Source organism: Dama dama, chromosome 26, assembly GCF_033118175.1.
Source record: "Dama dama isolate Ldn47 chromosome 26, ASM3311817v1, whole genome shotgun sequence".
NCBI classification, from domain to species: domain Eukaryota; kingdom Metazoa; phylum Chordata; class Mammalia; order Artiodactyla; family Cervidae; genus Dama; species Dama dama.
The window spans coordinates 36,598,468-36,620,424 of record NC_083706.1 but is presented as its reverse complement, the minus strand read 5'-3'; the positions used below and the strand labels follow the sequence as shown (position 1 = coordinate 36,620,424).

Here is a 21,957-nt window from a genome sequence, read left to right as displayed (position 1 = left end):
CTGTGGTTCTCCCATTTTATGCATGCAAAAGTGTGAACTGCACCATTCCCAGCTGTTAAATGGATATTAATAAGAAAAAGCTTTGAGGAAGTTTTTTTTTTTTGGCCAGATGCTTCAACAGGGCTAGTTTCCCTACTTAGCTTCTCATATCCCATGTGCTTTAAGAAATAAAAATTCCACCAAAATATGCAAAAGATATGCCAGCTCTCTCAAATCAGTACATGCTAAAGCACTCAGTGAATAATTAGTTTTGCAAAAAAAAAATCCCAAAATTTCCCACTGAAATCATGCCATATATCTGGTTTATGCATTAGAACAGAGAAAATTCTGTATATTCTCCTGAATAGTACAAATTCTGACCAAGAGGTCATTAAGGAAATGCCAGTGTATTCTATCTATGGTGAAACAGATCACCAGCCCAGGTGGGATGCATGAGACAAGTGCTCGGGCCTGGTGCACTGGGAAGACCCAGAGGAATCGGGTGGAGAGGGAGGTGGGAGCGGGGATCGGGATGGGGAATACGTGTAAATCCATGGCTGATTCATATCAATGTATGAAAAAACCCACTGAAATGTTGTGAAGTAATTAGCCTCCAACTAATAAAAAAAAAAAAAAAAAAGGAAATGCCAGGACCAGAGTCTTTAGTTTCTGCCACCCTTACCCCAAAGATCAGGAAGATGGTGGCAATGTGTTCACATCAAGGAAAGGCTAGCCTAGTCCTCAGCACTCAGAAGTCTTGTAGGAACTTCGGTTAATACTTGTGCCTTCCATGGGCTAAGTTATGAGCACGAGAGAAGTTAGAATATGGTGTCTAATTTGCCTCTGCATCTAAGCAGCTCAGTTCCTTCTTGGTGGCAGAGGGCATGGTGCGGTGAAGCTGATCCAGCACTACCTGGAAAGACAGCCACTAGCACTGCTCCTCTCTAAGGCTGCTGAGATTGCATCTCCCCCTTTCTCTGTGACACCCCACAATTTCTGAACTGACACTCAGCCCTGGGAGAGAGAGGAGCTCCACTGCTTATGATGGTAGCATCTGTTCTGGGTCACTAAGGATTGTCCCTAATTAAACAGCATGTGACTACTTTCATCATTCTTTTTTTTCCCCCCTTTTTGAAGGGAAACAAACAAAAAAATCTGTGACCACACAGTAGGTGCTTCATGAGAAAAAGAGCAAGAACCAGAAGCTTATGATGCCCTGGAGGTAAAGTGTGCACCCCAGTAGTATTGGGGGGAATAATCAAGTCTACCAATTATGTAAGTTATATCAGGGAAAAAAGAGTAGACTTTCTTACACATGGGAATTACACTTGCACAGAACTACACCCTCTTGAGGGAAAGCTTAGTTGCATGAGCATGAAGTATACCATAGGTAGTTAGGCTTCTCTTCTCAGTAACAAACAGCCAAATCCAAACAGAAATCAAATCCGTTTTGCTGCAAATCAACATTTTAACCCTGTGAAAGTGAAAGTGAAGTCTCTCAGTCATGTCCGACTCTTTGCGACCCCATGGACTGCAGCCTACCAGGCTCCTCCATCCAAGGGATTTTCCAGGCAAGAACACTGGAGTGGGTTGCCATTTCCTTCTCCCTGTAGCCTCTTATTAAATAAAGGCTACAAGTACCGTCTTGAACAAATCATACAAATACATATTTTAAAGAAATCAGGAAACTTTATATTTTAGTAGGTCTTAAAGTTTTGATGAATGTCAATCAAGCTCAATAAATATAGGCAATTCACAGTGAGAATATGCCTGCAGATAAAAAAAATAATTTAAAAAGCATTTGTTGGTCTATTGGTGAAAATAATATTCAGCTTACTACTAGCATCCTATATATTCGGATGACATAAAAGAAAAAAAAAAAACAACAAAATGATGCTACACTGAAAAAATTAGTTACAGCAGTCAGTGAAAATTTTAGTACGTCAGTTAATAGGCAACACGATTACATTCCCTTCATTAACTCCTTGCCAGGAAGTGATGGAAATGCTTGCCTCTCTGTTCTGAAACTCAACGTAAATAATTAAAAGAAAACTTTAAAAGGCCATAATTGAAGGATGCTATGAGGACCAACTGGGATATTAATCCAAGATAGAAGAATTCTAAAGTGTTATGTGCAACAATATACAGGCACAGTAAGAAAAAAAAGTCATGTTTAAGTAGGCAATTCATGCAATTAGGATTTACGAATACAGTTTCATTTTAATTCCAAGAGTGCCAGGAGTGGAAATTCACTTGTGACCATGCCAATTTTTAATTCACAAAGGATCAAAAGTCAAGATTAACATGCAGATCAATTCACTGTATGCTGGTGACCAGCAATTTTAAAGTTCTCATTAGTTACAGGGGCTCAAGGGATTGGCTTGGCATTGGGAGGATGCCAATCCGATTTGTTTTCAAAAATTCTCCAAAGATGGTCAGTAAGCTTTGGGAGTTTGTGATGGACAGGGAAGCCTGGCATGCTGCAGTCCATGGGGTCGCAAAGAGTCGGACATGACTGAGCGACTGAACTGAACTGAAGCTTTGGAAATGCTAAGGCTTATTAAAGAATTTGCTAACTTGTGCAACTTAAAAGGGGCAGCAAAGCAAAGGAATCCGACAGAACCTTCTAAGTACTATCCAGTACTGTCAATTAAACCTTCCTTCCCAATGGGAACATTTAATCATTCATTCATTCACTCATTCAATTCAGAAATATATTGGGCACCAAATCTATGGCAGGTGCTCATTTCTATTCTACATCCATTTTTTTTAAAGTTTAATAAATCTAGGCAGAATTTTAAAAGCATATATTAATTTCACAAATAAATCAATTATGTTTTTATTTTTATGAAAAGCTATCCCTATCTTGGGAGATTTTTATATTATCAAAGTATAAAGACTCCTTACCATCACTTAAAATGGTATTTTCTGAGGAGAGGATGGAAATGGGTGCAATGTCAGGCTGTTTTATACATACTACATATATATGATGAATAGCATATAATAGTGCGGTTCTGTGCTAAATCACCTGAATCCTGTACAACTCTTTGCTACCCCATGGACCATAGCTTGCCAGATTCCTCTTTTCATGGGATTCTCCAAGCAAGAATCCTGGAGTGGGCTGCCATTTCCTATTCCAGGGGATCTTCCCAATCCAGGAGTCGAGCCTGAGTCTATTATGTCTCCTGCATTGGCACGTGGTTATTCTTTACCACTAGTGCCACCTGATATGTAATACTAAAATCTTAGTGCAATGGCTGAGTACAGTTAATCACCCCAAAATTATGAATATATTTTTAAATAATATATTCTGATTTCCTTAAAATATTATTTAAAATATAACTGCAGCATCAAGTAGCACATATATATGTGCAGTAAACTGTTTGTTTGAAACAGCAGAAGTGTTTTTGCTGACAGCTCAGTAGAAACTACAAGGCGCCAAGGTGCTGAAGACAAAACGTTTGGGGGAAAATATCAATAAATAACAATCATATAGTTTCCTTTGGGGTTTGAACTGTTTTTATTTGGTTATTTTCTGGCTCTTGGTTGTTCATATGGAAAATTCACAGGGTCATAATCTTCCATGCTTTAAATTGTTTGGCCTTTATACAGTGACTATTTTATTCCTTGAGAAAAGAACCCCCTAACCAAAAGAAAAAAAGAAAAAAACAAAACAAAACTCACACCAAAACAAAAAAAAAGGGGGGGGAGTGAAATTGAAAATAATCCCTTTTTACATTGGAACTTGATGACATTAGAAGACAGTATCTGAAGAAAAGAGAAGGGATGACTTAGAAAAAGCTATTTTCAGAACTTGTCTGGCACACCACAAAAAACACTCTTTTGGAGAAATGCACCTTTCTTACTATGGCCTGCACTGAAGAGGATAATTTCTCCTTAAAGACAGGCTTGTTTGATGTGCCCCATGTTGCTGCTTATAGGGCAGATCAAAGGCTCTCAAAGAGCAGGGTGGCTCTGGCCCTCCACCCGGGATGTGATGGCATCCAGGCTGGGTTTTGTTTGCCTTGCCGACATATGGAAAGCCTGATTTATCTTCAAATAATGTTCAGTCTCGCTTGCAATATTGCTGTTATCTCACCAAAGAAGACAAAGGGCCTCACACGGGAAAGAAGAAATGGAAGGAAAAAGCCTAGCAGTGGCGTTATGATCTTTCATACTCACGGCAGCAGGGTGGGAACGTGCTGTTGATCTGCTCCATGACCTCTGTCAGGTCCGCGCTGGTGTCGTCAGGGGGTGCCAGCAGCTCCTCTGCCGCCGTGCCTGCAGACACAAGGAACAACGGACGCTCTCAGATCAACGTCCGGTCTTCCACTAAAACCCAACTGCAGGGGGAAAAAACGCCACCACTGGCCTCTAGACATCAGTGTGAAAATCGTCTCCTTGCAAAGAATCATTTTAGGGGAAAATTCCAAAATCATTTTTGCATTAATTTCTGGTAACAGAATTTTACATAATTAAAATGTATTAGATGTTTCTATAGAAAGAATTCAAGTGCCAGGGGAAAATTCACAATTGAAAAATAAGTAATGGGGCCATATTATTTCTTAGTTAGAAATCCACTATTTTGCACAGCTATTTTTAAAATAACTTTATTTATTTTTGGCTGTGCTGGGTCTTCGTTACTGCATGTGGGCTTTTCTCTAGTTGCGGAGCACGGGCTCCAGGGCGTTGCAGATTTCAGTAGTTGCAGCACACCGGCTCAGTAGTTGCCGCTCCCAGGCTTCAGAACACAGGTTCAATAGTTGTGGTGCAAGGGCTTATTAGTTTCTCTGTGGCATATGGGACCTTCCCAGACCAGGGGTTGAACCTGTGTCTCTTGCATTGACAAGAGGATTATTTACCACTGAGCCACCATGGAAACCCAAAAGTATATTTTCATAAGAGAAATATATTCCATCAACTTTTTTCCTTCCTTCTTTAAGGAGACTTCAGCGTAGGCTAGCTCACACTGCTAAAAAGTTAGAGGTATTTTATAAGATACTTTCTACTTTGATGTTTATTTTGTCTACAATCAACAGCAAAATAATTATCTTACTTAATTTAAAATAATTTCACTATTTTAGGTTTTCCTCGGATATATGCAGCAAAAGATATCCCATTAACAAATTAATTTGGTTAAAGTATGGGGTTCTCAGTAGGATTTTAGAACTTAATTTCATCAATAACAAAATGTCATTCCAGAATTCCTGGTTGACAGAGGCCATCCTCACAGCAGTGACAGGTCCCCATTGTGACCAAGGACAGGCTAGGTCAGCCTCAGATGGGGGTGGGTGAGGCAGAAATGCCTAGCGGAAATAGGATGGAGAAGGTAGAATACTGAGTCCCCAACCCTGGGCAGAGAAAACTATATTTGGTGTGATATTTGTTAGTCGTTTATTCTGAATGTGTACAACTATGAAATTTCAGAGTCAGAAGTTTATTGAAAAAAAAAAAATCATTCCTAAGTCAAAAGACAAAATAAACTGTTGCTCATCCCAAAAGGAAGGAGCTCTTTTTTCTCTCCCATCAAAATTCAATTCACTACTACACCTTACACAGACAAGTGCATTATGGTTTATTATTATAAAATGCTTGCTTTTTTGGTATTGTTAAAATGGCCTTGTACTCAGCTGAGATGAAAGAGAATACAAATTCCCTTATGCTTAAGGCACGTATGTGCAAGAATGTTATTTAAAATGAAAAGACAAACGGCAAAGCCGGGGGTAGACCACAGGAGAGAGAAGCCGAGTCTTGGGGACACAGACCTGCGTGGTGGAACTGTGGGCCGGGGTCTGGATCCAGCGAATAGTTCAGTGCCGACTGCTGAGGGGAAGCCCAAGGGGAGACGCCATTGATTTGCGAATCAGATTCAGGCTGGAATCACATTCAGAGGTTAGAATTGAAGAGATTCAAAAAATGATTAAAGAAAACATTTCTAACTTCCCTTCCCCAACTATGGATAATTAAATCACATAACATCCTTCACCCTCAGTTATTTTCAAATACGCTTTAACATCAGTTGGTGGACTCACTAGTTTCAGCTGAAGACCAAACGGTCCTTCCCTTTGGATCTGAGAACTTTGAAGAATTCACTTGGTTATATGGCAGGATTTACCTATCAATGTCAGGGTCATTCGCTCGATTGTTCTATTAGTTTTATGCCAATCAAGCAATTTTGGAAAGATGTTTCATTCATCTCTAAAATTAACACTGCTTCTCATCCAGTAAATTTATCTAATTTAAAAATTACGCTAATTTTTAATTTAAATCAATATTTAAGGGCAATATTGGAGAGCGGTAAAGGGTACGATTTTGGGTTTTTTTTTGTTTTTTCAATTGAAGTTGCTTTATGATGTGTTAGTTCCTGTTGTATGGCAAAGTGAGTCCTTTATACATATATACAGATATCCACTCTTCTTAAATTCCCATATAGGTCATTACAGAGTACTGAATAAAGTTCCCTGTGCTTGAAGAGCATGACTTTGGATTCAGCTGCTTGGATACAGACTTGGTCACTCAGAGCTGTCTCATTCTGAGGCAATTTTATAACTATCTTCTTTTTATTTATAAAAACCTAGATTTTTTTTTAAAAAAAAAACTAGGGTTGGTGATAAGAGCATCAGCATCAGAGGGTTTTATGAAGGAGGTGATCAATTAGTATTTCTGCTGTGATTAGAAAGGAGTCTGACACACCTAATAAATACTTCACAAAGGCAGGAAATTTGAAATAGTGATGGATACACTGACAGGTACATGGTCAGATGAGAAAAGCATGATTCATGGTAAAGGCAATGCAGAAGTTCCATTGATTTTGATGTTGTTTGTTTCCATTAAATCCATATTAGCTGAAGTCTGGCGGTTTTGCTAGTTTTTACTATCAGAGTTGAATTTTCCATCAACTTTTGGCATTCATGCTAGGTCATTAAGAAGAGATAAGAGCCTTATAGTCTAGAATAGACAGAGCTATTTAGATATCCGATATCTTGTAAAGCATTACTGTGCAATTCTGAAGGCTCATGAGCCATTAGGCAGCTCAGTCTAATGGGAGGAAGAGAGTGGGGGGAGGCGGGCGGTGAGCAGGAGAGCCTTGGCTCTCTCTTCAGAGTATCACCAGGCTACAGCAAACAAAACTTTCAAGCACAGCTGCCTTCCACAACAATTCTACCTGTGCACTAAGTCCTTAATACTCACACTTCATATTCTGAATAAGAGAGTTCGAGGAAAAAGCCATCCTTTGTCCAGGCACCAATCAGAAACATCATATTTACAATATTGACAATATAGTTTTTCTGCTGTAGGGGAGTGACATCAAGGTAAGAATCTAATATTCAAAGGATAAGAGAAAGCCTGCCAGGCCTTGGGGAAGGTCTAAATGATGCACAGTTTCTAAGTAAAGCCTCTCCCAAACAGTCTCTCACAAAGTCTGAAACAGTGACAGACATTCAGAAAGTATAAGGGGTGTTCTGTGGCCCGCTGTATAGGTAATGCAAAAATTACACTGTTTTGAATGATTCTGACAAGTTAAAAGATACTGCAAGCAACTGTGAAAAGATGGTTTTCTAAAATTTGAGAAAATCACTGGAGAGAAAGTTGTTTCTGCCTTTGATAAACACATCATTTCTGGAGAAAAGCATTCCTATTCACTGTCTAGGGGGCCCCACACTGCATGGGCCAGAGAAGAAAGCAAAAGATAGCATGAATGTTAATGTCAGGGATTCTTCAAGAGAGGGAAGTTCCAGGCCCATCGTCTGGGATTCTTTACAATAAACACCTGCTGCAAAGATATCTTCACTACTAGCTCTGTGACATGATCCCCACTCTTCAGCTGCTAGATGTAATCAGTTACTTAACTCTCTAAAGTGTGTATGTCTTTATAGATGATACTATCTTGTTATATATCATATTGTCTTATTATGGTCCCTAACAAGATTGCAGAAACTATATCTGATGCTTCTTTTACATCCCAAAGAACAGCGTGTTTCAAAATTGCAGGCTATTATCCACTGATGAGTCATAAAATTGGGTCTGACCAACACTAAGAAAAATAGAAGAAAAATCAAAGGGAAGAGGGGAAGGAGGGGGAAGGAAGGAAGAAGGGAGGAGGGGGGAAGAAAAATAGAAAGAGGCAGCATTTTTTAATAACAGCAATTAGTATTTTGTATTCACCATACTTGTATGCATTCATCATAATGCAAATTGTATTTTTATTGTCGAGAAAGTTTGCAAACAACTGCCATAAAACATGGTGCTATGTGAGGAAATAATAGCTGAAAATTAATAAACATCTGTTACTTAATTTCTTGAAAACAGTTTATGGGAAGGAGATTTTAGCATGAAGAGTTCAGGTCACTTCCTTTCCCTTAATATCCACAGATGTTTCCCAAATGTAATTTATGCAGATATATGTGACAGGATCTTTTCCTTTAACCTATTCAGAGCTGAGACAGATTTCAGTGTTAAAGAAGAATGAGCAATTCCATTTTAAGCTGGGAAAATGCATTTTTTTTTTTTTTTTTTTTTTGGTGCCAGTGAGGATTTAATGCTTTTGTTTGTAGAGGGATTTCTAAGCCAGTTGAAATCAACTATGGAGAGGAGAAACCAGAAATGAATCTTCCGACTGACTCTGGGACTGAGCCCCATGGAACGTGGGACTGGGGCAGATGGCGTGGGGACAGGGGATGCCAGGTTCCGCACACTCTACCTGCTCTAGCAGCTGCCGAAGTCGGTGGAGCTGAGACTCCAGCTGCTTGTTGTGATCTTCTAAAATCTGCATCCTAGCCTCCAGCCGACCTTTGTGCTGCCTGAGGAGTTTCGCCTCTGCTATAAGTTCTGAATCCTCAGACGTGTGATGAGGGGACACAACAGAGTCTGGAGGGGAGCCGACAGGCAGGCCCCTTCTCAAGTGCTGTTCTTTCAGCTGCTCGTATTCCACCTGCAGATTTCTAGTGGAGGGAAAAACTGGAATTAGTATTGGACATAGCACCTTCTCTCCAAAACAGCTCATGAACTCCAAATGTAGCCCAGGCTATCTATTTCCTCATAGGTAAAAACATTTATTAATGAGACAAGCAAGCATGAATAAAACCGTAGCTTTAAATAAACAGATGTTCTAACAGACAGCACCCCTGAACCCTGAAATGTAGCTGTAATCTGCACCCAGCTGCCCAGTGTGCTGATGTCCTCTGAAACTTTGCCTCCACGGTGCTTCCTGGACAGTAGTCCTGAAAAAAGAATGGATAAGGGCCGTGTGGAAGGGCATACGAAAGGATTTCCCATGAGAAGTCTTCCCAGGGTGAGACTTCTTGATTTCTCCGAAGTCTAGCACACCTTTGTTCTTCCTCCAGGTCGGCAATGATCCGCTCCAGTTCTCCGCGTTCTTCCCTTTCTACCGACTTCAGGATCTGAGCTGGACTCTGGGGCTGGCTCACCGGGGACTCCCCTCCGAGCGTCTGGCAGTACTGCTGGATGAGAGCATGCTCGTCCTCCCTGAGGTGACAGAGGAGACACGCACAAAGGCGCACATTTGGAGGTGGGTGTCGCTGGACACCGAGGAAGGAGAAACAAGGACAGTCAGGCCGGCTGCTGAGCCTCGACCGCCTTAAAACTCACCGTCCCCATGACCTTCCTTTAAAACTCTGGGAAGATATTTTACCTGATAGTGTATGTACACTACCCACACACACACCAACATTTCATGCTTGGCCTTGGTCTAGCATGTATATCTCACAAAACTTAGAAGTGATATTTTACTCAGCAAAGTATATAAAGTACAACACTTGAATAGTTAATATAAAAGATTTTATAGGCAAAAAAAAAAAAAAAACTTAATGCCAAAAGAGTAAGTTAAAAGACTGTTAACTAAAATTAAACTGCTATGGGAACTTCTCTAGTGGTCCAGTGGTTAAGGCTCCATGCTTTCAATCAGGGGGCGTGGGTTCCGATCCCTGGTCAGAGAACTAGATCTCACATGTCTCACATTGCATGGCCAAAAAATAAAAAAATAAAAATTCCTATAGTCTGAGTGTTTATTTCTCCTCCCTGAAATTCACATGTTGAAACCTAACCCCCAGTGTAAAGATGCGTGGAGGTGGGGTCTTCGGGGTGATTAGGTTATGAGACTGGGGTCTCCATGAATATGATTAGTGCCCTTATGAAAGAGATCCCAGAGAGCTCCCTTCCCCCTATTCCCTGTGAGGGAACTACAATGTGACAGCTATAAGCCAGGAAGGGGGTCCTCATCAGACACTAAATCCACCAGCTCCTTGACCCTGGACTTCTCAGTCTCCAGAACTATGAGAGAAAATGCTTGTCATTTATAAACCATCCAGTTTAAAGTCTTTTGCAATCACTGTCCCAATCAAGTACTTGATTTCACTATCTTTAGCATGTAGTTGAAAGCAATTGTACAATACTTTGTAACCCAAAGGGTGGTAGAAGCTTTCACATTCTTTCATTTAAATAACTTAGTATAAATTATAATTGTAGATATTTATAAAATATCTATATTTATTTTATTTGACATTATCAGCACATCATTTCTAGGATCAATCATTCTGCATTAAACAAGGAATTCCATTTAATTCACTCTGGTTCTCCCACTTTTCTAACTACTTGTCTAATGGACTAGATGTATTAATAATGCAGTCAAATCTAATAACTGACAGAAACAGAAGCATAAGAAAGTAGACAGAGTTGACATGTTTATGGGAAGGAAATTTTATGGGAAGGAAATTACCAGCAAGCTTGGAATCCCTTCCCTTCTTTTACCAGAGATCTAGTCACTCACTGTCAGTCGCTCAGTCGTATCTGACTCTTTGCGACCCCATGGACTGTGAGAACTCCATGTTCCTCTATCCATGGAATTCTCCAGGCAAGAATACTAGAGTGGGTTGCCACTCCCTTCTCCAGGGGTTTTCCTGACCCAGGGATTGAACCTGGGTCTTCAGCATTGCATGCAGATTCTTTACTATCTGAGCCACCAGGGAAGCCCAGAGATCCAGTCAGATCTCCTTGTAAATGTACAAATGATAGATTTCCTGGTTAATGCTAGCAGGAGAGTCCCGCTACAGAATCTCTTGGGCAGATTGTACCTGATATGGTTTTTATGGCCTTTGGTAAACTAATCCTAGAATCTATGGATGTATAGGGTGCATACGTGCATGCTGTCGCCTTAGTCGTGTCTGACTCTCTGTGACCCTACGGACTATAGCCTGCCAGGCTCCTCTGTCCATGGGATTATTCTCCAGGCAAGAATACTAGAGTGGATTGCCATGCCCTCCTCCAAGGAATCTTCGCAACCCAGGGATCGAACCTGTGCATCTTATGTCTCCCATATTTTCAGGCGGGCTCTTTACCACCAGTGTCACCTGGGAAGCATGTATAGGGTAGGGCTTCAGAAAAACATCTTGTAAGTTATGTAGCAATTAGAGTATAAAATCGAGCTATCCCATGCCTGAACCAGCTCCCTCCTGTGTAATGATGTGACTATAAATATTCCTTAAAGAGCTTGTCTGTTACCCTGGGGTCAGACACATCCTAATGCAGCCAGAAGGAAGGTGAGTGGCACGGGCAGCCCTGGACCTTTTACTTATGTCCTGGAGATGATGAACATGCTTGATACTGGGTAAGATCTGCGACCCTGAGTCTAGCTTGAAAAATCTTACCTTGTGTTATCACAGTTTACTCTGATAAAGAGGGGACATGAAATTGCATCTGATAGGTAGTGCATTCTTAGAAAAGTTGTGTCCTGATCATTGAGATCAGAGTGATATAAAGAAGCAAATGAAAATAATGAATGTTAGGGCTGCGAAACAGCCAAAGCAAAGGTTCAAATGAGCCTCTTGTTGGTTTACATTGCTCCTTTATCAGTAAATTTCCCTAACCTCACCTTCCTTCTATTATCAAATGAATAAAAAAGGAGTAAACTGGAAATAAGAAACATAGATGGGAAGGATTGAAATAAGCTATGGCATCATCCTTTGATGACCAGTCTTGCAAAAACGCGGTATCACTGTGAAATAAATAAGGGAGCCTTGAGAAGAATCTCACACTTGCTCCTAAATTTAGAAGGATGGGCAGAAGAGGAGAGAATGGCTCCGGCATTGCTGCAGGGGAGCAGGGTTTGAAAGCGGAACGCAAAGCTCTCAGGATGCCCATGTAGCGGAGTCAAACAGAAACGTGATGCACGAGACAAGTGCTCGGGCCTGGTGCACTGGGAAGACCCAGAGGGATCGGGTAGAGAGGGAGGTGGGAGCGGGGATCGGGATGGGGAATACATGTAAATCCATGGCTGATTCATGTCAGTGTATGACAGGACCCACTGCAATGTTGTGGAGTGATTAGCCTCCAACTAGTAAAAATAAATGAAAAAAAAGAAAAGAAACGTGGCAAGGAGGTATGTGCATGTGTATTTTGAGGAGGGAGAGGGTATTTTCTTGATAGAGAATAAATAGGTAATTTATTACGGTACCCTAAACCTAACTATATTATGAAGGAGCAGAGAAGGCTATGAGGCTAATGGAGCAACACCACAGGGACACCAATTAGCTGCTAAGGATGACAAGACCCTAATTCAGTTAATGCTTGGAGTCACTTCACCCAATTTAAATGATGAGAAAGACTGTAATGAGAGGGGATTATAAAGTACAGATCTGATATATGGACAGAACAAATGGACAAATTAGAAAGATACAGTGTGCATTAAACAAACAATAAAATAATTAAAAAGTAGGAGTAAAGCAGAACATTTAAAATATTTCTTAGGCCAAAAACAATGAGTATAGAAACCAAAAAGACTGAGTAGGCAAAAAAGAAATAGTAACAAAAGAAAAATGCTCATATATATCTCAGCGAAAATTTTATCTCATCAGAATAAAGCATCACAAGCAATCAGCCAGAAATCAAAACAGTAAATCATATATAAAGAAGAAAAAGGTTTAGCCTCCCATTCTCCATAATATTTAGTGTCCAAAGATACCGGTCAATGCCTATAGTCCTAACCTACCCATTCTTCTGACCAGCCAGGTTACGTAAATGTACAGCAAAGCACTTTGTCCATAAGGCAAAGGAAAGAAAGAGCGACAATAATGCAAAACAGAACCAAATTAGGTGGTCATCTCAGGGACTGTAGTAAATAAGAGTGATAAACTGAAGCTCACATTGGTTTAAAAAACAATTAATTATATGATGCCTATGAGTAACTCACCTAAAAGAAAATCAAAGACCAGAGTAAAAGTTAAAAAAAAAAAATACTATAAGGATAAGATGAGTTAGAGGAAAGCCTGGTCCCAATAAGCTCTCTGGCAGACCTATGATTGGATCATAGACCCCCACATGGTTCCTCTCCCATTTCCCCGACATTAATCCATTTATGTCCTTGGAGCACTTATGCCTTCAGGCACCTGACCTCAGGAATTATACTTAATGCTCAATATTAACACCAACTAAGTATCTATTTTAGATATCTGGGGACTATCTACAGTGAAACAAATACAAACAGCTGAGTTAAAATTTGACTTGAGATGCATCTTGCTGTCGACATTTATATAGATTCATTTCTTTTGGGAAGTGTATGGGGCTTTAACATAATATTATTATTTTAAAAATATAATTACCATCATCATCTCTATCATTACATTCTTTCAATAAGGTGTCTGGAAGAAAATTAAGACAATTTTTCCAAAACTAAGAATTTAAATATCATTCGTATATAACATATAATTTTAGTCTTAAGTGGTTTTCACAGACTGTTAGTCCTAAAAGTTAAATATAAAAATAGATATATTAATATGAGTTCTTAATTATAGAGTCATGAGGTACCAGATTAAAGTCATTCAACATCAATAGTGTGCCCAGTGCTAAAACAGAAAATGCCACCAACATGTGGGACTGTACCAATGAAATACAATTAGACAGAACACCATTACACTGTATTTAAGTCATGCATAGTAAACACTGGATTACAAAATTAGTACTTATCCAGTGACAAAAGAACTGTGATTCATCGAATGACCTTTTGCAAGTAAGACATAAACAAAAATAAGAATAATTTCCTTCCTTTAAAGATTTGCTTTGTTCCAGGCTCCAGAGTTGCAAACAGCAACGCCAGTGCAAATCATGTCAGCTCCCCGGTTTGATCCTCCACACACCACAGGTTCACTCAAGACGGGAGGTGGGGTGAGACACCCTGATGGCAATGGCCTGAGGAAATGTCCTTGGGTTTCAGCTACTCAGATTTCCCAGGACTATCCTGGGTCCTGTCTCTTTTTGAGATGGGCCTGGTTCATCCTTTGAAATGAAAGAAAATTAAGTCGTGTCTGACTTGCAATCCCAAGAACCGTAGCCCGCTAGGCTCCTCTGTCCATGGGATTCCCCAGGCAAGAATACTGGAGTGGGTTGCCATTTCCTTCTCCAGGGGAACTTCCCAACCCAGGAATTGAACATTGCAGGCAGATGCTTTATCAACTGAGTTACTCAGGAAGCCCTGAAAGAAAATTAGTATCCTTAAAATGAATGCCTTTACAATTTCCAAGTTAGACTTTCAGAAGAAAAGGGAGTATTGTGGATTAGGTTTATGTGAGGCAAAATGCCATGAGATTGATTCAGGTCTAGGCTGAAGAAGTAGCAGCCCATGATGCATGAAGGGTCAACAACTCTTAATAATTAACCAGCTTCACCAGGTGGCACTAGTGATAAAGAACTCACCTGCCAATGCAGGAGACGTAAGAGCCGCCGGTTTGATCCCTGTGTTGGGAAGATCCCCTGGAAGAGGACATGGAAACCCACTCTAGTATTCTTGCCAGAATTCCATGGACAGAGGAGCCTGGCAGTCTACAGTCCATGGGGTCGCAAGAGTCAGACACAACTGAGTGACTAACACTTTCACGGAAGATGAATGCTGTGAGGAGCCAGGGAACTGGTTCCATAGACCAATTTGAGGGACAGAGAATGGCTCAAATTGCAGGATAGGATGATTGCTTCTAAAGATACAAATGACTAAAAGGGCCTGGGGTAACTTAGAATTACAAGCTCAAGTCTCAAAATCCATACCTCAAGGCAGGGGCTTTCTTTTACTGTCGACAGCTGAGACCACCTAAAAACCAAATTTGGGAGGTTGGGCCCAGCAGATGGTTAATTACAAAATCTTCTCCTTGGGTCCAGACTGTGAAGCTGGAGCACAGACGGACATGAGCAGAAGCAGAACAAGGACAGAGGCAGCTGGAAGGATCTACGAATGCTCTGACCCTCCCATCTCCCCCACTGCAGGAAGCCCTCCTTTCCCACACCAGCTGAGGCAGCGAAGTGAGGCAGTCAGGCATGGTCAGGGGTCCCTGTGCCTGGAGCCAGGATGCCTGAGTCTGAATCCCAGCTCCACCACTGACTACGAGACCCTGGGCAACCTCCTTCACCTTGTGGGGTCCTGATTTCCTCCTCTATAAAGTGGTGTAACAAGAGCATCATGAACAACTGAATAAGCGACGGTGGGCAAAATGCTTAGAACAGTGGCTGCCTGGCTCTTGCGTGCATGCTCAGTTGCTTCACTTGTGTCCAACTATTTGAGACTTTATGGACTGTAACTCACAAGGCTCCTCTGTCCATGGGGATTCTCCAGGCAAGAATACTGGAGTAGGTTGCCATTTCCTCCTCCAGGGGATCTTCCCAACCTAGGGATCGAACCCATGTCTCCTACATTTCCTGCATTGCAGGCAGATTCTTGACCACTGAGGCAGCAGGGAAGCCCTGCCTGGCTCTTAGAGGAGTCTCTATCTATATCAAGGAGGAGATGGTGGTTGTTTTTGCACCATCCCCATTATTATCCAAGAGATATTTAGTAATATTTCTACAGCCTTGCTTGGAATAACAAAAACCTCAACTCAAGAGGGCCTAGGGGTAAGGTGGAGAATTCAAGAGAGAGAAAAAATTGCAAAATTATTGTAGAAGTTCGCTAACACAATTTTTGGCTTAAGGCACTCTGAGTTTTTTTTTTTTTTAACCCTTCCCAACAACAATAAAATTACTAATACCTTGGGGTTTAAATTGCTAATACCGATGTTGGTTGCCTCAAGACAGATCTGAGGGTGATGCAGAAGAGCCAAGTCTGCCTTAGAAAGCCACTGATCCCTCATTCAAAAGTTGGCAATACTGTTAGGTGGCCCTGAATACTGTCATCTTTTGTCTTTGGGGATTGTATCAGGATCCTACCAATGCCAGAGCCTTAAGAGACTTCCAGGAAAAGGCCAGGGTTAGACTATATTGCATACGTGTGTGTCCTAAGTAGCTTCAGTGTGCTCGACTCTTTGCGACGCTATGGACTGTAGCCTGCCAGGCTCCTCTGTCCATGGGATTCTTCAGGCAAGATTACTGGAGTGGGTTGCCGTGCCCTCTTCCAGGGGATCTTCCTGACCCAGAGACTGAATCTGCATCTCTTAAGTCTCTTGCATTGGCAGGCAGGTTCTTTACCACTAGCACCACCTGGGAAGCTCAGATTGCGCATATACTTCCTGCTACTACAATAAGGTCCTGGAAGAAACAGATAAGCTTTGATCCAAGCTAAAAGCAAAGAAAGAACAACACCATGTCTTGATAAGGGCAGCAAACATTTCTTGCTGTATCCTATGATCCAAGATGCTAAATTATTAGACGGGAAACTTAGCAGGAGAGGCAGGGAAAGAGTAGGTTTCATTCTTACCCCTGCTTTCATGAGGAGCACTGTCAATTCAAAGGAGGGAATCAATTCAGTTCAGTTCAATTGCTCAGTCGTGTCCGACTCTTTGCGACCCCATGGACTGCAGCATGCCAGGCCTCCCTGTCCAACACCAACTCCCATAGTTTACTCAAATTCACGTCCATTGAGTCGGTGATGCCATCCAACCATCTCATCCTCTGTCGTCCGCTTCTCCTCCCGCCTTTAATCTTTCCCAGCATCAGGGTCTTTTCAAATGAGTCAGCTCTTCCCATCAGGTGGCCAAAGTATTGGAGTTTCAGCTTCAACATCAGTCCTTCCAATGAACACCCAGGACTGATTTCCTTTAGGATGGACTGGTTGGATCTCCTTGCAGTCCAAGGGACTCTCAAGAGTCTTCTCCAACACCACACTTAAAAAGCATCAATTCTTCAGCACTCAGCTTTCTTTACAGTGCAACTCTCACATCCATGCATGACTACTGGAAAAACCATAGCCTTGACTAGACGGACCTTTGTTGTCAAAGTAATGTCTCTGCTTTTTAATATACTGTCTCGGTTGGTCATAACTTTTCTTCCAAGGAGTAAATGTCTTTTTATTTCATGGCTGCAGTCACCATCTGCAGTGATTTTGGAGCCCCCCAAAAGAAAGTCTGCCACTGTTTCCACTGTTTCTCCATCTATTTGCCATGAAGTGACAGGTCCGGATGCCATGATATTTGTTTTGTGAATGTTGAGCTTTAAGCCAACTTTTTCACTCTCCTCTTTCACTTTCATCAAGAGACTCTTTAGTTCTTCTTCACTTTCTGCCATAAGGGTGGTGTTATCTGCATATCTGAGGTTACTGATATTTCTCCCGGCAATCTTCATTCCAGCTTGTGCTTCATCCAGCCCAGCACTTCTCATGATGTACCCTGCATATAAGTTAAATAAGCATGGTGACAATATACAGCCTTGATGTACTCCTTTTCCTATTTGGAACCAGTCTGTTTTTCCATGTGCAGTTCTAACTGTTGCTTCCTGACCTGCAAACAGATTTCTCAGGAGGCAGGTCAGGTGGTCTGGTATTCCTATCTCTTTAAGAATTTTCCACAGTTTGTTGTGATCCACACAGTCAAAGGCTTTGGCATAGTCAATAAAGCAGAAGCAGATGTTTTCTGGAACTCTCTTGCTTTTTCAGTGATCCAGCAGATGTTGGCAATCTGATCTCTGGTTCCTCTGTCTTTTCTAAATCCAGCTTGAACATCTGGAAGTTCACGGTTCACATATTGTTGAAGCCTGGCTTGGAGAATTTTGAGCATTACTTTGCTAGTGTGTGAGGTGAGTGCAATTGTGCAGTAATTTGAGCATTCTTTGTAGGAGGGAAGAGTCACCCTCATTGGGATGAGCTATCCACTGGGAGAAAAGATATTTATTATTGTAATACTTATTCACTTTATCAAGTCAATAATGCCGATTAAAATGAAAATATTTGGGGCTTCCCTGGTGGCAAAATTTTAAAGAATCCGCCTGTAATTCAGGAGACACAGGTTCGATTGCTGGGTTGGGAAGATCCCCTGGAGAAGAAAAAGGCAACCTACTCCAGGGTTCTTGCCCGGGAAATCGCATGGACAGAGGAGCCTGGTGGGCTACAGTTCATGGGGTTACAAAAGATTTGGACATGACTCAGCGACTAAAATACAGCAACAAATTTTGTCAAACCACCAGACTTTAGGTCCAAAGTAGGACTTCGAAGGTTGAGTCCTTGCTAATGTTCTCACTTGAATGATCTCTGCATGTTCACAGGAAAAGACCCCCAAAACACTCAGTAGTTTAAAGTGTGGGAGAGCAAAGGACTTACAGATTGGCTGTATCAAAGTAAGACTTATTAAAATATTCATTAAAAATATTAATGTATCAGTAACTAGACAACAATTTCTCTTTAGAGGTTTATACATTCTTAACATTATTCATCTAATCTCCCACAAAAGGGAAAATTTGCTTCTTGCCTTTTCCAGTACCCCAAGGCCATCATACTCCTTCACTTTCAAAGCCAGCAGTGCAGCACCTCTGAAGTCTCTTTGATTCTCACCTCTGCTCCCATGGTTACCTCCCCTCTCCCAAACTCTGACTCTCCTCCATCTTATGAAGACCCTTGCGGCTACACTGGGCCCACCCAGATAACCCAGGCTAACCTCCCCATCTCAAAATCCTTAATTTAGTCACTTGTGCAAAGTCCCTCTTGCCATGTAAAGTCACAGCCATAGGTTTCAGGGATTAGGATGTGGGCTTCTTTGGGTCCCATTATTCTGTCTACTTTAAATGCTCTCGCCATGTCCCTCCTCTGTGGGACCACTTATCCATCTCCCCACTAGCCCGTAAGATTCCTGAGGACGGCATCAGCCTTTACAGAACTGGGCACATGTCAGGAGTGTGCTGCTGAGTGTTCACCAGCAGGTTCTCTACAAGATCAATAAACAAAAAGGCTCTGCTTTGTAGCATTTTTAATTTTTATGGTTTAAATACTTTCATTATGGCCAATTTAAGCCAATGACTTCACTGAATATAGAGCCGAAAAAAGACGCATAGCTGCACAGCCCCTGACACCCCAAGAGCATAGGTAAGAGTAAAATGAGGTAAAATAGCTAAGATGTAATGAGTTCTGAGTATTACTTTTGTTACTATTTTAATCTAATCTGTTGGCTTGTAAGTATATACATGGGCTTCCCAGGTGGCACTAGTGGTAAAGAACCCGCTAGCCAACGCAGGAGATGTAAGAGACACAGGTTCAATTCTTGGGTCAGGAAGATCCCCTGGAGGAGGGCATGGCGATCCACTCCAGTATTCTTGCCTGGAGAATTACATGGACAGAGAAGCCTAATGGGAAACAGTCCATAAGTATATACAAATGAATTTTAATAATGTGTTTGTTTAACAAGCAGCTTACAAATGTCTTAAAAATTTAGCAACCAGCTCTTAAAACTGCCTCCAGAACACCACTGCAAGGTAGGCATGCAATAAGTAATTTTTTTGGATGGAAGAATGAGTTAATATATCTCTTGACAGTATATTAAAATGTATTCAGCTGTTAGTCATATGATTATTTTGTCATTTCTCAGACATTAGTGCTAAACTTAAAAATCAATAGGGTCTATTCTAATTTGAAAATAGGAAATACTAAATTTGATTATTGCTTTTACTTGGATCTCAAGGTGTGAAAAACACATTTAAAGAATTTAAGTTTGGTTTTAATTAGTATTTTTAAATTTTGTTTAATTCTTTAGCTATTTCTCAACCTTGATGGAAAATATGCCGATTTAGGATAGTCAAGATACTTAACTGCTTTATAAGAAATACATACTAGGAGTTTAAATATGAAACAAGCATTATGAATATGCTATTACCTTGGTTTGGGAATTGTTCCAAGCACACAGTACATTAATAATAATGTATAAGTCACTACTGTATTGTTATAAAGTACTAACTTGCTATTTTTTGAAATTGAAAATTGAAAAATCTCCTGAGAACTTTTATTTATAAGCTTAATGATAGTAAAACAATTTTTTAAAAATATTGCCCAGGAGACATTTCATGTTAGAGTATCTTAGGCATTTCAACTTGGCTGTCTCTATAATCTTATTTAGTATAAAATACCTAAGAACCAAGTTCGACAACTTTCCTGGCAACCTTAGAGCTTCCCACTAGATCCAAACCACAATGACAGGGTGAGTCAACTAAACTCGACACTGCTGAAATCACAGACACCATTCAGAATTGAAAATGTTAATTCCAAGGTGGTGGAGGGTGGGAAAAGCTATAAAAGCAAGATGGCACATGACAGTGGAATAATCAGAGATAAAATATCTGCCAAGAAAGGTTTCTAAAAAGCATTCTAAAGTTAATGAGGCTTTTCCTAGTTGCTAATAAAATCAAATTATTGGCAGAGGAGTTAACACTTTCCAGTGAAGAGTAAGGAGTAGATGTCTAAGCCTGTGTAGGTCATAACTATTAAGTGGCAGAGATTATGGAGAAAATATGAGCATGCAGAAGGAAAAGAATTTTACAGAATGGCACATATGCTATAGAATTACATCTGTTAAATTAACAAGAAGTATCAGATAAATGGAATGAATATCTATACCTGTATTTGTAAATAAATAATATGATTTTCCTAGGGCAGATGAGTAGCCAAATATAGGATTTTCAGTAACTTATATGAAACTAAATAAATAAACATATCCAGTTTATACTATCATGGCTTGAAACCATAAAATCTATGTAGACATTTTTATAACCACACTTATCAATTTTGATTTGGATCAAAATTCAGAGCCACAGTCAATGAAGATTACTTCTGACAGCCATAATATAAGAACCAGCTTTCCAAGGCAGCATTAATTTCATGATTTACTTACACACTTCCTGTGGTAGAGCTGCTATCAGTGAGGAAAGATCCATTCGTCCTTTCCATTTGGGCCAGTCTGAAAAACGAAAATGAAGAGGTTAGAGAATGTGGCCACATAGGGTATAGTTGATTGGTTACAGCCTCAGTGTTTCTTAAACTGTCCTAATTCCCACAAAATCCAGAACAGCTCAAATTCCCTCACAAGACGTTGAAATGAGAACAACATCTAATGTTGAGTTCTATTTCTATCACCACCGCCTTCAGGCCTAAAGACTTTTATTTTACATCATGTTATGTAGTTTCCTAGTGAACCATCTCTCAGACTCTTAAGTCAGTCTTCACTCTCTCACACATCTGATTATGTCCCTCTCCCTCTCATCTTTAAAGATTCTCCTTAACTCCACTTTACCAAAGGACAGAATCTTACTCCTTAGCAAGTGAAAGTGAAAGTCGTTCAGTCGTGTCCAACTCTTTGCAACCGCATGGACGATACAGTCCTTGGGATTCTCCAGGCCAGAATACTGGAGTGGGTAGCCTTTCCCTTCTCCAGGGTATCTTCCCAACCCAGGTATCGTACCCAGGTCTTCTGCATTGCAGGCAGACTCTTTACCAGCTGAGCCACGAGGGAAGCTCAGGAATACTGGAGTGGGCAGCCTATCCCTTCTCCAGTGGATCTTCCTGACCCAGGAATCGAACCAGGGTCTCCTGCATTGCAGGTGGATTCTTTACCACCTGAGCTATCAGGGAAGCCCATCCTTAGCAAGTGAGCCCCACATTACTGGACTTTAGCTTCCGTCCCTTCACTGTGACTATCTTGTCCTTGCCCCTTTCTCTACTTGCCATTCTTTAAATAAACTGTATTCTTTCTGAGCTCAATGCTTTTAAGCATGTTTTTCCACTTTTTCCTAAAATTT

At 40.8% G+C, this 21,957-nt stretch overlaps 1 protein-coding gene across 10 annotated transcripts in view; it reads right to left on the bottom strand.

Moving 5' to 3' along the window:
* UTRN (utrophin) overlaps nucleotides 1-21,957 on the bottom strand; it is a 545,759-nt gene that overhangs the window by 5,854 nt on the left and 517,948 nt on the right. For 8 of the 10 annotated variants that reach the window (XM_061130409.1, XM_061130407.1, XM_061130410.1 and 5 more), the window contains 5 exons: nucleotides 21,054-21,119; nucleotides 9,307-9,465; nucleotides 8,681-8,921; nucleotides 5,745-5,853; nucleotides 4,162-4,260 (listed from right to left, as the gene is read on the bottom strand). In XM_061130409.1, the coding sequence (XP_060986392.1) occupies nucleotides 4,162-4,260; nucleotides 5,745-5,853; nucleotides 8,681-8,921; nucleotides 9,307-9,465; nucleotides 21,054-21,119 (674 nt within the window). The remainder of the gene's footprint in view (nucleotides 1-4,161; nucleotides 4,261-5,744; nucleotides 5,854-8,680; nucleotides 8,922-9,306; nucleotides 9,466-21,053; nucleotides 21,120-21,957) is intronic. The other 2 variants (XR_009690701.1, XM_061130412.1) reach the window with 2 other exon arrangements.